At 47.0% G+C, this 16108-nt stretch overlaps 1 protein-coding gene across 1 annotated transcript in view; it reads right to left on the reverse strand.

Moving 5' to 3' along the window:
- Nucleotides 1-16108, reverse strand: part of CTNNBL1 (catenin beta like 1) — a 122733-nt gene that overhangs the window by 92192 nt on the left and 14433 nt on the right. Inside the window, exons 2-3 of the mRNA XM_066624139.1 lie at nt 3604-3789; nt 2745-2851 (exon numbers count right to left, since the gene is read on the reverse strand). Coding sequence (XP_066480236.1) covers nt 2745-2851; nt 3604-3789 — 293 coding nt within the window. The remainder of the gene's footprint in view (nt 1-2744; nt 2852-3603; nt 3790-16108) is intronic.

Here is a 16108-nt window from a genome sequence, read left to right on the forward strand (position 1 = left end):
ATTATGTTTTTTATAACTTGTGAACACTTATAGCAAGGATGTCTATACCCTTAAAAATTTCATTTTTAAAAAATCAAATTGCAAGGGGCTAAAAATATATATACATTTCCCACCACTGAGCAGATTTCGTAAAGGTAACTACAGAACCCCAACCTCCCTATGGCAAGGAAACCAGACAAGCAAGTCACCACCCACAGAGTGGGCTGCACAGCTATAACAGTTCTGAGGGCCCCATCTTACAGATGTAGGCTGCAAACCTATGCATGCTTTCTTGGGAGCAAGCACCCCCTGAGCACAGAGGGATTTACTTATGAATAAGCCTGTACAAGATTGCGCTAGTTGTCTGAGATTTGGGAATGGGAAGCAAGCCTCCACACATTCTTTATATGAACTGGAGATCTGCTGTGTCCCAGGTTGCCACTGACACAAGGAATTTCACTGGCAAAGCCAAATTGTATCTTTCAAATCTGATAGGTAAACTAAATAAGTGTTGCGATCCAATTTCATTAACTGCACTTTTGAGACAAGTCAAAAGATTCTGAAGAAAATATGTTTAGTTGGAAGTCTACTGAATTATCTAATAGGAAGTACATCTTATACTGATAACTGAAAATATTTTAAATATTTCTAGAAATATTGAAATATTTCTTTTGAAGAAAATATTTTGAACTTTCGAAGTTATGAGAGGTCTAATGCATACAGTCTATTGCTGAAGTAGATGCTACTTTGCAACATGTCACAGTAATAGTCTGTAAATATCTTTACATGTTTTTATATAATCACTTTTCTTTTTGAAGAGATTTCTATGTTATTCTTCAGGGCAAGATTTTCGGGTGGGGGGACATTTACGCAACATACACAACACAGAGAAAAACATTTTATCTGCCATCATTAAAAATGCAGGGCAGTGACTAATCAAATTTAAATATTTCAGCAGCACAGATTAAAATCATCATTAAGACCACAGACAGAAAGCCAGGGAAAATAAAAGACATCTCCACCTGGCTTCAGAAATACATCCAAGCTGGCATTAGAGGAACTTCCCTAGGGAGGCTCTGTATATGCTGGACGGTCAAAATGAAAAGGCCCACTTCGAGGTCACCACCCACCTCTCTTCCAACTGTGAAGTGGGGACAGAATGGGATGGAACAGGACACGCAGATCTGAAGAGGGGCTTCCACTGCAGAATGAAGGGTGCCAGCTGGCCCACAGGGCAAAAGGCAGCCCTTCTGCTGCCCAAGTCCCTGTTCAGCAAGGACTTTATAGACCATTCTCAGTTCTCTGAACTGCACCAGGTAGTTCAAAGTCTCAGCTGTTGTCACCACTGAGGACAGGGCAGACTGCACTGATGCATCACACATGGGATTTCTCCAGGGATCACTCAAGAACTGCACACAGGGCTACTGCCAGCCCAGGGAGTGCATGGGAGAAGAGGGAGAGTGGCTGATGCTGCAACCTTGCTCGGGCATGTGCTAAACCTCAACACTTTGTAGGGGAGGGGTCTGGTGGCGACTCTGTTGGAGTCTGTCCACTGGCAACACCTGCACAGCAGTTCACTTGAGAAGTTTAGCAGAACTCTCTTCCAGAGCTGCTGCTGCTTCACAATGGAACACCAGACATTCTACTACACAGTCAGTCAATGCCTACCCCCTGGCATTACAGGAAGCACAGGGTTCTATGAAAAAAGCCCACATGAAAAAAAAAGCCCACACAAGAATTGCTCACAGAAAAAAAAATGCCCTAACCCATACTCATTGAATCCCCCCACCCTAACCCTAAGCCACGTGGGCAAAGTCTGGGTGGGTTTTTTTCCATGGGAGTTTTTTTCTCTGCTTACTTAACATAAGAAGAGCCCTGCTATATCAGGCCAAAGGCCGATCTAATCCAGCTTCCTATATCTCACAATGGCGCATCAGATGCCTCAGGGAGCACACAAAACAAGAGACTTGCTTCCTGGTGCCCTCCCTTGCATCTGGTATTCTGAGGCAGCCTACTTCTAAAACCAGAGATTGCACAGACCCATCATGGCTTGTAACCTGTGATGGACTTTTCCTCCAGAAATTTGTCCAATTCCCTTTAAAGGCATCCAGGTCAGATGCCTTCACCACATCCTGTGGCAAGGAGTTCCACAGACTAACTACACACTGGGTAAAGAAATATTCTCTTTTGTCTGTCCCAACTATCCCAACACTCAATTTGAGTGATGTCTCGTGGTTCTGGTGTTGTGCAAGAAGGAAAAGAACATCCCCCTGTCCACTCTATCCTTCCTCTGAATAATTTTGTATGTCTCAATCATGTCCCCCCTCAGGCACCTCTTTTCTAGGCTGAAGAGGCCCAAACGCTGTAGCCATTCCTCATTAGGAAGGTGCCCCAGCCCAGCCATCATTTAGTCGCTCTCTTTTGCACCTTTTCCATTTCCATAATATTCTTTTCGAGATGTGGTGACCAGAACTAGATGCAATACTCCAGGTGTGGCCTTACCATCGATTTGTACAACTCAATAGGGACATGAAGAGGGGACATTTCTTCTGAAGTGAGCACTTGTGTCACTTTGAACAAGGCCTCCTGCAACACAGAGGAGACCAGCGTGGCCTCATCTGCCGGAGCAGGTGCGTGTGGCTTCAACATCGACTCCCGGTGGCCCTGCCTGCCCTGTCATTAAGGAGAATCTCTAGGAGGCTGAAGTTAGCAGCCTGAGAACACAGGGCGGGAGGGGGGGTCAGCCAAATCCTAACAAGACTTACTTCTCTGGATTATCTGGGAACTTGATCCGAAGTTCCTGGTTCTTGTAAGACCTCTTCTCAAATGTGAGGATCATCTTCTTCACAGAACTTTCATCCACAGGTTCATCCTAGCCAAAAACATAGTTGAATTCAAGAATTTGGGCAGTGTCACTACTTCCCTCACTCTGCACCACAGCTGTGTGCCACTGTGCTCCCAAAACAGTTTCACCACATGCCTCCCCAGATCCTGCACTCTGTCCCATCCCCCCCCCCCGCAAGAAAAGTCAGGCCAAGGGGTCCAAACATGCAGGGTCCTTGATAGCAATCAAGCAGACAGAGTTCCGCACTTTAAGCTATGCTTCCTCCCGGAAGGGGGCAGGAGAGGGGAAGCGCAAAGCTAAGCAGTGGGGGCCCCAATGTGTCTTTCACCCAAACCCACACCTCCGGAACCACACTCAAAGAGGAAGCACGGGGCCATTTTCCCCCAAAAGAAGATGGAGCAACACCAAAACAGAATACTTGGCCCTAGTGTAGCACTCTGCACGCATTCTCTTGATGCAAGCCTTACAACAGGCCTGTAAGGGAAGCAAGTCTCTTCATCCCTATTTTGTGTCTGGCGAGATGGCTTAAAATGCTACAGATTTAAAATGTTACCACATTTAAAATGCTAGCGGAAAAAAGGGGGGAATTTTTTGCTCAGTTGAGAAGGGAAAGCATTTTTCCCAAATAACCTCCCCATGCAACTGAGTCACCTTGAAAATCCACCATCCACAATGCCTTTGAAAAGCTGCCTGAAGCAGCATCAGCAATGACAAGCGCCTGCATTCAGGCGCTGAAGGGCAACTTTCACTCTTCCCAGGAGCCATGCAGAGAGACGTACCTCCTCCTCCTCCTCTTCTCCCTTTTCCATTATCTGCAGGAGCTTCTTCTTCTCCTCATCCATCTCCTCCAATGCAGGGACATCCTCCTCCCGGTGTCGACCACGCTCCCGAGCACCAGCTTGCTTATGTCGCACTTTGAGCTCGTCCTCGTCATCTTCACGGGGTCTTTTTGTCCCTCTGTTTGGCTGTGGAGCAAAAAAATCAACATGATGAACTGGAAAAGCCCCCAACTTAGAGGATCAGAAAGCTTTTCTTTTCAAGAACCAATCAACAGTCACTTGCAAGCTGCAGCTTCCCAGCCTTCCTTACCTTCCCAGGTAAGGATGACCTGGGGGCTTCAGCTCTCCATAAAGGAAGATATGTAGATATGGGCAGGAGGTCTGGTCTAGAGGGTAGAGCCTCCGTCTGCCTGAAGATAACATCCACAAGGTCGCCAGTTCGAGGCCACCGGCACCGTGCGACCTTGGAGCAGCTGACAAGCTGAAGCCGAGCAATTCCATCTGCTCTGAGCATGGGAGGATGGAGGCCAGAATGTGAAGCCAGATCGGAATGAAACACCTTGAATGTAGTCTTTCTTGAAAGAAATAACCTTCTTTGAAATTGTAAAAATCCCTATTTAATAGGGATTTAATAAAGCCTGCCTATGTAAACCGCCTTGAATAAAGTCTTGAATAAAGACCAAGAAAGGCGGTATATAAATACCTGTTGTTGTTATTATTATTATTATTATTAGTTATGGTTAGCAGACGTCTCAAGAGATTGCAGCACTGGGAAATGTAACTAAAAGGGAAACCAAAGTGATCAGAGGCCTGGTGTAGCTTCCTCATCAAGAAAGGCTACAGCATTTGGGACTTTTTTGTTTGGGGAAAGAAGGCAGGGGGAAAGACATAATCGAAGCCTATAAAATTATGCATAGTGTGGAGAAAGAAAGAGAAAATACTAGAGCCAGAGGTCATCCAATGAAACTAATTGGTGGAGGGAGATTAAGGCTGGACAAAAAGAAATACTTCTCTGCACAGCACCTAATTAGTCTGTGGAATTTAATGCCACAAGACGCAGTGATGGGAAATAGCTTTGATGGCTTAAAAAAAGAATTGGACAAATTCCTGGGAGACAAACTTATTCACGTCTAATTGTCCTGATGGCTCCGCCCTGCCTCTGGGTTCACCAGGAGTCTGCCTCTAAGTACAAGCCGAGGAGTAGCAATGACAGGATGTGGATCTCATGCCTGTGGGCTTCCCAGAGGCAGCTGGTGGAACACTGTGGGCAACAGGAATCTGGACTACAACCAAGCCTCTCTGCAGAAGCGTGTGTGGCCTCTGGGAAACCCAGTGCATTGGGAACAAAGTGCCAGCTAAGGCACCGCGAGTTCAGCAGCAGGGCGAGGAAACCAGGGCCCGACACTGCCCTTCACTTCCCTTGAGAAGAGGGCAGCAAACCAGTGAAGGGTTTTTAAGTACCCCTAAACAAAAACAAACAAAATAAAAAAGCTATGCAGTCAGACAGCCAGCAGCAGGGTGGGGGCTATCCAGTGTTTTGCATCGAGTGCAACATGTATGATTAGATGCCTCTGGGGCATAAGTCATGGGTGTGTCCTCAGTGCAAGGAGCTCCAGGGACTCAGGGAACGTGTCTGCTCCCTTGAAGCCTTGGTGGCCGACCTGGAGAAGCGCAGGCAGGCAGAGAAGGACCATGGGGAGACTTCCGGGGACGATCAGGCTTTGTCCCAACCTCAGGCGTGCAGCTCCTCAGCTGCCTGGGTGGGAAGTCTCGGGGCTGGAGGACGTCATCCTGGAGAGGAGGGAAATAATTCTCTGGGGGGGCCCCTTCTCCAGGGGACGAGCCCATATCCAAATGCACTCAGGATACTCCTTGGTGGGAGGGGGCTTCTTGTAGTGGGGATCCAATTATTAGAAACATAGAGAGGGGGGTTTGCGACGGATGTGAGGACCACATGGCGACTTGCCTGCCTGGTGCGAAGGTTGAGGACATCACTTCTCATCTAGACAGGCTGGTAGACAGTGCTGGGGAGGAGGTAGCGGTTGTGGTGCATATCACACCAACGATGTGGGCAAGTGTAGCAGGGAGGCCAAATTAAGGCTATTAGGTAGGAAGCTGAAAGCCAAGACCTCAAAGGTAGCGTTCTCGGAAGTGCTACCTGTTCCATGCGCAGGGCCAGCTAGGCAGGCAGAGATCAGGGGTCTCAATGGGTGGATGAGACAGTGGCGTAGGGAGGAGGGGTTTAGATTTGTTAGGCACTGGGGAATGTTTTGGGACAAGCGGGGCCTGTACAAGAGGGACGGGCTCCACTTGAACCAGAATGGAACCAGACTGCTGGCACATAACATTAAAAGGAAGCAGAGCAGCTTATAAACTGATCCCTGGGGGAAAGCCAACAGGAGCCGAGGGCCATCCAGTTCGGGACTCCTCATCCCTATGGGACGAGGATGGGAAGGTTAGAGAACAACAAGGCAAAGACAGAGTAGGAGAAGAAATTGGGAATCGTAACGTGATGGGATGTGATAGACAGTTTGGCACAATGAGAGGATTCAGGGATAAAGGATCTAATAAGCAGCCCATCCTGGAGCATGTACAAATGCTTTTACGCAAATGCCCGAAGTTTCCAAGCACAGATGGGAGAACTGGAATGTCTGGTGGCCAGGGAAAACATTGACATAGTGGGCATAACGGAAACCTGGTGGAATGAGGAGAATCAGTGGGATACTGCAATCTGGGGCTATAAACTCTACAGGAGGGACAGGGAGGGGCGTGTTGGAGGTGGAGTGGCCATTTATGTTAAGGAAGGGATAGAATCCAGCAAAGTAGAGATTGAAGGGGGGCTGGGGGCTGGGGATTAGAACAGGCCCTCAGTTTGGCTGTACTTGTCGTAAGAGGCGACTAAACAGCCACCGGGTAGATGGGACTCATCAGCCTGGGAAGGCAGCTCATCTGAGAGAAGGAAAACTCTGATCCCAAACCTCCACTGCCTTGTGGCTACATCCAGTTATGGAAAAGGCTTCAGGAGTCAACCTCGAGGCAAAATCAGGAGCCGGAGTCCCTGAGGCAGTTCATGGCTGAACACAATCACGTTCTGGCAACTCCTGCGACGCCGCTGGAACCAACCGTATTGACCTCTGCCTTTCCATTGGACCATTTCAGTGACATGGAGAGGGGGGATTTACTTCATGGGTAACAGCCTATCCTCCATACCTACTTTACCCAGGCTTCGTGCACTGGAGAGGACACTCTGTTCCAGAGCCACCATTCAGAGTGTGACACCATGGTCTTCCGAGACTGAAGGATGCCAACAACAGAGATTGAAGGTGGGTCCAACTCCATAGAATCTCTATGGGTTAAATTACCAGGCCTGAGGAATGATGTAATACTGGGGGCGTACTATTGACATGCACATTGGGGTAAGAATACCAGGCAAATCTCTCACAAACACCCTTGATTTCCAACAAGCGAACTTCCCTCAAATGAGGAGGCTGGTTAGGAGGAGTTTGAAAGGGAAGGTAAAAAGAGTCCAGTCTCTACAGAGAGCAAGGAGGTTGCTCAAATCAACAGTAATAAAGGCCCAGCGGAAGTGTATACCGCAAAGGAAGAAGGGCTCGACTAAGTCCAGGAGGGTGCCCGCATGGCTAACTAGTCAAGTTAGAGAGGCCATAAAGAGCAAGGAAACTTCCTTCCATAAATGGAAGTCCTACCCTAATGAGGAGAATAAAAAGAAACAAACTTTGGCAAAAGAAATGTAAGAAGGTGATATGGGAGGCCAAGAGAGACTATGAGGAACACATGGCCAGCAGCATTAAAGGGAATAATAAAAGCTTCTTCAAATATGTTAGAAGCAGGAAACCCGCCAGAGAAGCAGTTGGCCCTCTGGATGGTCAGAGAGAGAAAGGGGAGATAAAAGGAGACTTAGAGATGGCAGAGAAATTAAATGAGTTCTTTGCATCTGTCTTCACGGCAGAAGACCTCGGGCAGGTACCGCTGCCCGAACGGCCCCTCCTGAACAAGGAATTAAGTCAGACAGAAGTTAAAAGAGAAGATGTTTCAGACCTCATTGATATTTAAAGATCAATAAGTCACTGGGCCCTGATGGCATCCACCCAAGAGTTATTAAGGAACTGAAGAATGAAGTTGCTGATCTCTTGACTAAAATATGCAACTTGTCCCTCAAAATGGCCATGGTGCCAGAGGATTGGAGGATAGCAAATGTCACACCGATCTTTAAAAAGGGAAAGAGGGGGACCCGGGAAACTATAGGTCGGTCAGCCTAACATCTATACCAGGTAAGATGGTGGAATGCCTCATCAAAGATAGAATCTCAAAGCACATAGACGAACAGGCCTTGCTAAGGGAGAATCAGCATGGCTTCTGTAAGGGTAAGTCTTACCTCACAAACCTTATAGAATTCTTTGAAAAGGTCAACAGGCGTGCAGATGCGGGAGAACCCATGGACATTATATATCTGGACTTTCAGAAGGCGTTCAACATGGTCCCTCACCAAAGGCTACTGAAAAAACTCCATAGTCAGGGAATTAGAGGGCAGGTCCTCTCCTGAACTGAGAACTGGTTGAAGACCAGGAAACAGAGAGTGGGTATCAATGGGCAATTTTCACAATGGAGAGAGGTGAAAAGCGGTGTGCCCCAAGGATCTGTCCTGGGACCGGTGCTTTTCAACCTCTTCATAAATGACCTGGAGACAGGGGTGAGCGGTTAGGTGGCTAAGTTTGCAGACGACACCAAACTTTTCCGAGTGGTAAAGACCAGAAGTGATTGTGAGGAGCTCCAGAAGGATCTCTCCAGACTGGCAGAATGGGCAGCAAAATGGCAGATGCGTTTCAATGTAGGTAAGTGTAAAGTCATGCACATTGGGGCAAAAAATCAAACTTTAGATATAGGCTGATGGGTTCTGAGCTGTCTGTGACAGATCAGGAGAGAGATCTTGGGGTGGTGGTGGACAGGTCGATGAAAGTGCGGACCCAATGTCCGGCGGCAGTGAAGAAGGTCAATTCTATGCTTGGGATCATTAGAAAAAGTACTGAGAACAAAACAGCTAATATTATAATGCCGTTGTACAAATCGATGGTAAGGCCACACCTGGAGTATTGTGTTCAATTCTGGTCGCCACATCTCAAAAATGATATAGTGGAAAAGGTGCAAAAGAGGGCAACTAAGATGATTGCTGGGCTGGGGAACCTTCCTTATGAGGAAAGGCTACAGTGTTTGGGCCTCTTCAGCCTAGAAAAGAGAGGCCTGAGGGGGGACATGATTGAGACATACAAAATTATGCATGGGAAAGATAAGGTGGATAGAGAGATGCCCTTTACACTCTCGCATAACGCCAGAACCAGGGGACATCCACTAAAATTGAGTATTGGGAGAGTTAGGGCAGACAAAAGAAAATATTTCTTTACTCAGCGTGTGGTTGGTCTGTGGAACTCCTTGCCACAGGATGTGGTGATGGCGACTGGCCTGGAAGCCTTTAAAAGGGGACTGGACAAGTTTCTGGAGGAAAAATCCATTTCGGGTTACAAGCCATGATGTGTATGTGCAACCTCCTGGTTTTAGAAATGGGTTATGTCAGAATGCCAGATGCAGGGGAGGGCACCAGGATGAGGTCTCTTGTTATCAGGTGTGCTCCCTGGGGCATTTGGTGGGGCCGCTGTGAGATACAGGAAGCTGGACTAGATGGGCCTATGGCCTGATCCAGTGGGGCTGTTCTTATGTTCTTAAGCCTGAACCATCAGGACTCCTAACGCTGCAGAGGTCTGCTCCTCTTACATGACAATACTATCAGAAGTACCACACAAGGGGTGCAGCGTTACCTCAGGGGACCTCGCACTTTTGCTCAAAGCGGTGGTCAATGTTCACGACACTGCACCAAGATGTGGGGGGCAGGGGAGGTTAGAAACAAGATTACGAACAGTAATGCCAGTGCCAAGGCAAGGAGTCTCAGCATAACCTCTGGGATCCTACCCGGGGGGGGGGGGGGAGGAAACCTCCCTGCTCCCTGAGCTGGTTTTGCACACAAGGATCAGGACAGATCAGGTCGAAGCATCCAGACACTGCAAGAACTAAAGTGAGCATCCAGTCAAGAGCCACCTTGAGGTGCTCTTAGGAGACATAGCCAGCCTCAGTGCAGCCGTGCATTCCAGATTAGCACTACTCTTGGTGTACGCAAAAAGTAAAAGTTGTTCTCCTTTACACCAACTAGAGGATTTCCAAAAAGAGGGTCAATGATGCAGAACTACACATTGCCAAGCTGGTCTTACAGCACTAATGGGGGGGGGGGGGAGAAGAAGTGGGAACCAGCAAGGCAGGAGGGGGTCCTTTACACTTCCTCCCCACACCAATTCTTCCCTTATTTTGGACACTTCTAAACCCCCAGAAGCTTCTTGGCTGGTTCGGCAACCTAAAAGCTGCTAGGACATCCTACTATAGCCACAGTCTTTGGCCACAGTCCTAACCAGTTTTCCAGCACTGACATAAGGGCAATGTAACTCCGAGGCAATACAGATATTGCCTTACCCTGAGGAGGCCTCCATGACTGCCCCCCAACTGCAGGATGCAGCACATGCCCCACTGGCACAGTTATGCTAGTGCTGGAAAACTGGTTAGGATTGCGCCCTTTGTCATTAGTTTGCAACACAACTCCCAGACAACTATGTGCTGATGTAGATTTGGTCCTTCTCTAGGTCTTGACTAGCCAAGACTATCCGGAGATTGGTATGGGCCTACCAAATGAACAGCCTAACCTGTCTGTTAGGCTATGTCAGAATGCCAGATCCAAGGGAGGGCACCAGGATGAGGTCTCTTGTTATCAGGTGTGCTCCCTGGGGCATTTGGTGGGCCGCTGTGAGATACAGGAAGCTGGACTAGATGGGCCTATAGCCTGATCCAGTGGGGCTGTTCTTATGTTCTTATGTCTTTCTAAGAAAAGGAATGGATAGAATCCATCAAGATAACTGATGACATCACCAAAGTTACTTAAGGTCATGCACCAGGATGTCTGCTCTCTCATGAGTGCTATGGCAATTCGGTTTAGGAACCCCTAGGAGTATTTTGAACTCCAGGGACAGGAACTCCCCCAGAAAGTGCCTGGTTTCTCTAATTTGGGATGGTGGCAGTTCTCCCCCCTCCCCTTCAGCTACTGGACCAGTAAAGAGGGGAAGAAGAAAGGAGAGAGAGAGGTATGAGCACTAACCACTAGACCAGCATTTCTCAAACCGTGGGTTGGGACCCACGAGGTGGGTTGCAAGCCACTTTCAAAATATATATATACTGAAATTGGTGAAATATATGCTGAAATTATAAGCTTTCAACAATGATAGTCAATGGGGCTTACTCACAGGTAAGTGTGGATTAGATTGCAGCCTATGGAATGTCAGGGGATTCTTTCTAAAGAGATAGCAACTGCTTGGGAGGGTTAGGAGGGTTCTTCTTTATTTTAAATAAACTTTTAAACTTATTGAAAACTTTTAATTACTTAATTTGATTTTGTCCTATGGGGGTGTTAAAAATTTTCTTGCTTGATTATGTCACTTCTTGCCATGACATCACTTCCAGGTTAATCACCACTTCCAGTGGGTCCCAAGAGATTACCATTTTAAAAAGTGGGTCCCAGTGCTATACTCTCCATCAGCTATACTCCTGACAACCCCACTTTTGGCCAGACAGACTCCAAGTCTGGATGGAAGGCCAGCTGGAGGACAAAGACAGAGTGGTAAGGGAATTAATAGGGGGAGAATCTACAGATGTAGTATAACATTCCTCTTCTCCTGACTGCCAATTTCCTACAAATTCCAGCCCCTTCCCCTGCATGTGTTACCTGAGCAAATACAAGTTTGGGAACCCGCATTTACTGGAGATTACTTGTAGTCCCACCCACCCACCCTCATTAAAATCCACTTAAAGAAAAACTATTTCCACCGGAGGGGGGTGCACTGCTCAGTTCATCTTGTCCCAAGAAGACAACAATGACCATTCCTACTAACTTGAAACTGCAAGTCAAAAGTTTTGAAAGAGTTACTAAGATTCTCTTTTTCCTTCCAATGCAAAGCCAGATCTTACTTTTCCTCCCTCTGTATTTTTTTTTTCTTTCCAATTAAAAAGCAGTGAGACTACAGCTATAATGAGAGGCTCAAGGAGCACACAGTTTGGTTGGATGCAAAGTAATGCACCGTAGAAGAGACTACATCACCAGAACGAAGGATAGCAAAATTACAACTTCACTACAAAGCCAACTCCATTTCCTCCAAGCCTGCAATCAATGTCATTATCAGCAGCTACAATCTACTTTGACCTCAAGTGGAGAAGGGAGGGAGAAAATATCCTCTAATATGCAATAACAAAGTCATTACGATAAATTATAAACGTGCCTGGAGTGTAATTATTAATGCTGCCAACACATTTGCACCCAAAGACTTGCAGGGGACAGAAAACAAACACACTTCCAAGAACGACAGGGATTGAACAAGAGCCAACAGAAGTTGAGCCGTCCAAAATTAAGAGCAGCTACAGAAACTTCAAAATGGAAATGTGTCTCAAAAATAAAACCTCCATATTCAAAAGCAGAGCACAGCCGAGCACCAAATGCAAAGGAAAGCCTGTAGCCTTTGTGTTCTGCAGTGAGGCTCCCAGAACCATCTGGCTTGCCACTGCTGGAAAGGAATACTGGCCTAGGACCTCCTTGAACTGATCCAGAAGCCAGAAGGTCTCTTCTGGTGTTCTTCAAAAGAGCTACACATCAACCACTGAGAAATACTTCTGCTCACCAGCAGCTGAGGTTTTCCTGTAGAAGCCATCTACTTACTTCTTTTGCTTTTCCAGAAGTTCATTACTGATTATCACTAAGAATATGAGTATATGAATACCACTGTGCAGAAACGGTTCATATTGCAACAGGAACAAATGGAGACTCCCAGCTGCAAATGGGCTCACAACCTGGGGTAAACAGACACCAACCGGTTCCAGAAAAGGCACTGTGACTTGGGAGAAGAGGGACAGGAGTTCTCCCCTGCTCAATGGAGGAGACCAGCCCTCTTCAAAAAGTGACTCTTTGCCTTGTTAGAGGAGCTGATTTTTCAGAAACTTCTAGAACAGCATTTCTCAAACTGTGGGTCAGGACCAACTAGATGAGGCACAAGCCAATTTCAGGTTGGTCCCCATTTACTTCAATGTGTATTTTATTTTTAACATATTAGACTTGAAGATAACATGGTATGTGACTGCATTTGGGGGAAATGTTACAGATCTGTACTTTTAACAGACTACTATGGATATATTTAACAGACTACTATGGATTATATTTCAATGGGACTTACTCCCAGGTAAGTGTGGATAGGACTGCAGCCTTTGGAATGCTTGAGGAATTTTTTTTAAACAGATCAGCAATTGTTTGGGAGGGTTGGAAGGGTTCTTTATTTTAAATAAATTTTGAAATTTATACTTATTGTAAAATTTTAATTTACTTAATAATTTGATTTGATTTTGTCATATGGGGGTGTTAAACATTTTCCTGCTTGATGATGTCACTTCCGGCCATGACATCACTTCCAGGTTAATGACATCACTTCCATCGGATCTCAACAAAATGCAATTTTGCAAAAAATGCAAAAAAAAATCTCATCTAAAATGATTGAGAAACACTGTTCTAGAACATTCTATGCACATTCCACAGCTTTTCTGACAATTCTGTGAGGATTTCAACATATGCAACTATGTCATGAAGATACAACAAACCACACTACCAGGGCAACCCACAAGACTGCAACAGGAAAGCAGGCAAGCACCAACTGCAGAGCCCCAACCAGGAATAATAATAACAACAACAACAACAACAGGTATTTATATACCGCCTTTCTTGGTCTTTATTCAAGACTTTATTCAAGGCGGTTTACATAGGCAGGCTTTATTAAATCCCTTATTAAATAGGGATTTTTACAATTTGACAGAAGGTTCTTTCTTTCAAGAACCACTACATTCAGGTGTTTCATTCCAATCTGGCTTCACATTCTGGCCTCCATCCTCCCACGCTCAGAGCAGATGGAATTGCTCCACTTCAGCTTGTCAGCTGCTTCAAGGTCGCACAGTGCCGGTGGCCTCAAACTGGCGACCTTGTGGATGTTATCTTCAGGCAGATGGAGGCTCTACCCTCTAGACCAGACCTCCTGCCCAGCATCCTTTGGCAGCAGCCACACATTAATCTTGGTGGCAATGTATAACAGAGCCCATCTTCAACAGTAAAAACTTGGACTGACAAGTCGGGTCTCACCCAGAAGTAAAATCTTACTCAATCCAGGTCTGCAACCCAGAAACAAACACACAAGAGAGTCGATTCCGCTTTGTGAACAAGAAAAGGAAAGCCATACCATGTACTGTGTTTGGGGTTGAAAGGAGGGACTGAGTGAGTAGAAGGTATGGTCTAGAGCAGGGGTGTCCAAAGCTTTGGGTAGGAGGGCCACATCATCTCTCTGACACTATGTCCGGGGACAGGGAAAAAAGAATTAGTTTACATTTAAAATTTGAATAAATTTACATAAACGAATATATTGGAGATGGAACTTGTATGAATTAATGAAGGTCTTGCAATAGCTCAAGGCCTATAAAAGGCCGGGCACAAAGCAAGGCCAGCCTTTGCTGCCACTGCCACAGATGTGAAACAGCAAGCAATGAAGGGAGCCCTCATCCCAAAGCTCACGCAAGAGGTCAAACAGTCACCCTGACGCTGAAAGCAGTTGCATCGGGCCAGTGTGGGATCAGACAAATCTCCAGAGGACTAGAGACTCATTGGAGACTGGGGGCTCCCTGAGGGCCACATTGGGAGTCCTTGAGGGGTACAAGTGGCCCCAGGGCCAGGGTTTGGGCACCCCCGGTCTAGAGCAGGGGTCTCAAACTCGTATCATACAGAGAGCCGAATAGCTTTCATGATGCCTGCTGAGGGCCGGAGATGATGTCATTACACGGGAAGTGATGTCATTAAACAGGTCAAAACCAGAAATAAACACTCTGTTCTCATGTAGGAACTCATTAGCTGTTAATGACAGGAGAGAAAATACATAAATCTTTACCATATTTCAAGATATGGGAAAACCCAATTATCATGTGGGCCACCCTTTCAGCAGTGTCACCTCAACATTGTTCAGCAGCTGAGAGTCTGAGGGCCAGATAAAAAGCCTCTGCCCTGGGCCTTATGTTTGACACACCTGGTCTAGAGCAGTGGTTCTCAAATTTTTTAGCACCAGGGCCCACTTTTTAGAATGAGAATTTGTCAGGACCCACCAAAATTGATGTCATGACTGGAAGTGACATCATCAAGCAGGAAAATTTTTAACAATCCTACCACACTTACCCAGGAGTAACTCCCTTTTACTATCATTGTTAAAAGCATATACATAGTAGCCTGTTAAAAGTACAGATGTGTAACATTTTCCCAAATGCAGTCACATACCATGGTAGCATCAAGTGTAATATATTAAAATAAAATATTGAAATGAATGGGGACCCACCTGAAACTGGCTCGTGACCCACCCAGTGAGTCCCAACCCACAGTCTGAGAAACACTGGTCTAGAGCAGGGGCGCCAAAACCCCAGTCCAGGAGCCACTTGTGGCCCTTGGGGATTCCCAATCTAGCCCACAGGGAACCCCCAGTCTCCAGTGAGCCTCTGGCCCTCTGGAGACTTGCTAGAGCCCATGCTGGCCCAACACAACTGCTCTCAGGTGAGGGCAGCTGTTCAACCTCTCGCGTGAGCTGTGGGACAAGGGCTCCCTCCACTGCTTGCTGTTTCACATCTGTGATGCAGCAACGCAAAAGCCGGTCTTGCTTTGTGCAACTATTCCAAGACCTTCGTTCATTCATGTATGTTCCATCTCCAATACAGGTGCAGCCTCTTTATTTGTGATATTTTTAATCATGAATCTGACTCAACGCGGATCCCCAGGACGTGCATGGAGCGAGACTTGGCTCCACCTGAGCCTTCCAGAGGTGAATGGAGCTGTGCTCTAGTCGCCTCTGGAGGCTCTTCTGAGGCCCGTGGAGGCAGGGCGAAGCCTCCACGAACCTCAAAATGGCCTCCGGAGGTCCTAGAGAGGCACTTCCAGTTTTCGGCCAAAAACCGAAGTCCCACTCTAGGATCTCCGGAGGCTACACCGAGGACTGTGGAGGCTGCGTGCGGCCTCCATGGGCCTCAGAAGAGCCTCCAGAAGCGACTGGAGCACAGCTCCAGAGAAGCAGCCTCCGAGGCTTTCAGGGGCCTTTCTGAGGCCCGTGGAGGCTGCGCGCGGCCTACACAGGCCTTGGAAAGGCTTCCGAAGGTCCTAGAGAGGCACTTCTGGTTTTTGAACAAAAACCAAAAGTGCCTCTCTACAACCTCCAGAGGCCTTTCTGAGGCCCCCGGAGGCTGCGCATGACCTCCTCAGGCCTCAGAAGAGCATCACCTCCGGAGAACTGGCCTCTGAGGCTTTCAGAGGCCTTTCTGAGGCCAGAGGAGGCTGCACGCA

The sequence above is a fragment of the Tiliqua scincoides genome, chromosome 4 (genome assembly GCF_035046505.1).
Source record: "Tiliqua scincoides isolate rTilSci1 chromosome 4, rTilSci1.hap2, whole genome shotgun sequence".
Taxonomy (NCBI): Eukaryota; Metazoa; Chordata; class Lepidosauria; order Squamata; family Scincidae; genus Tiliqua; species Tiliqua scincoides.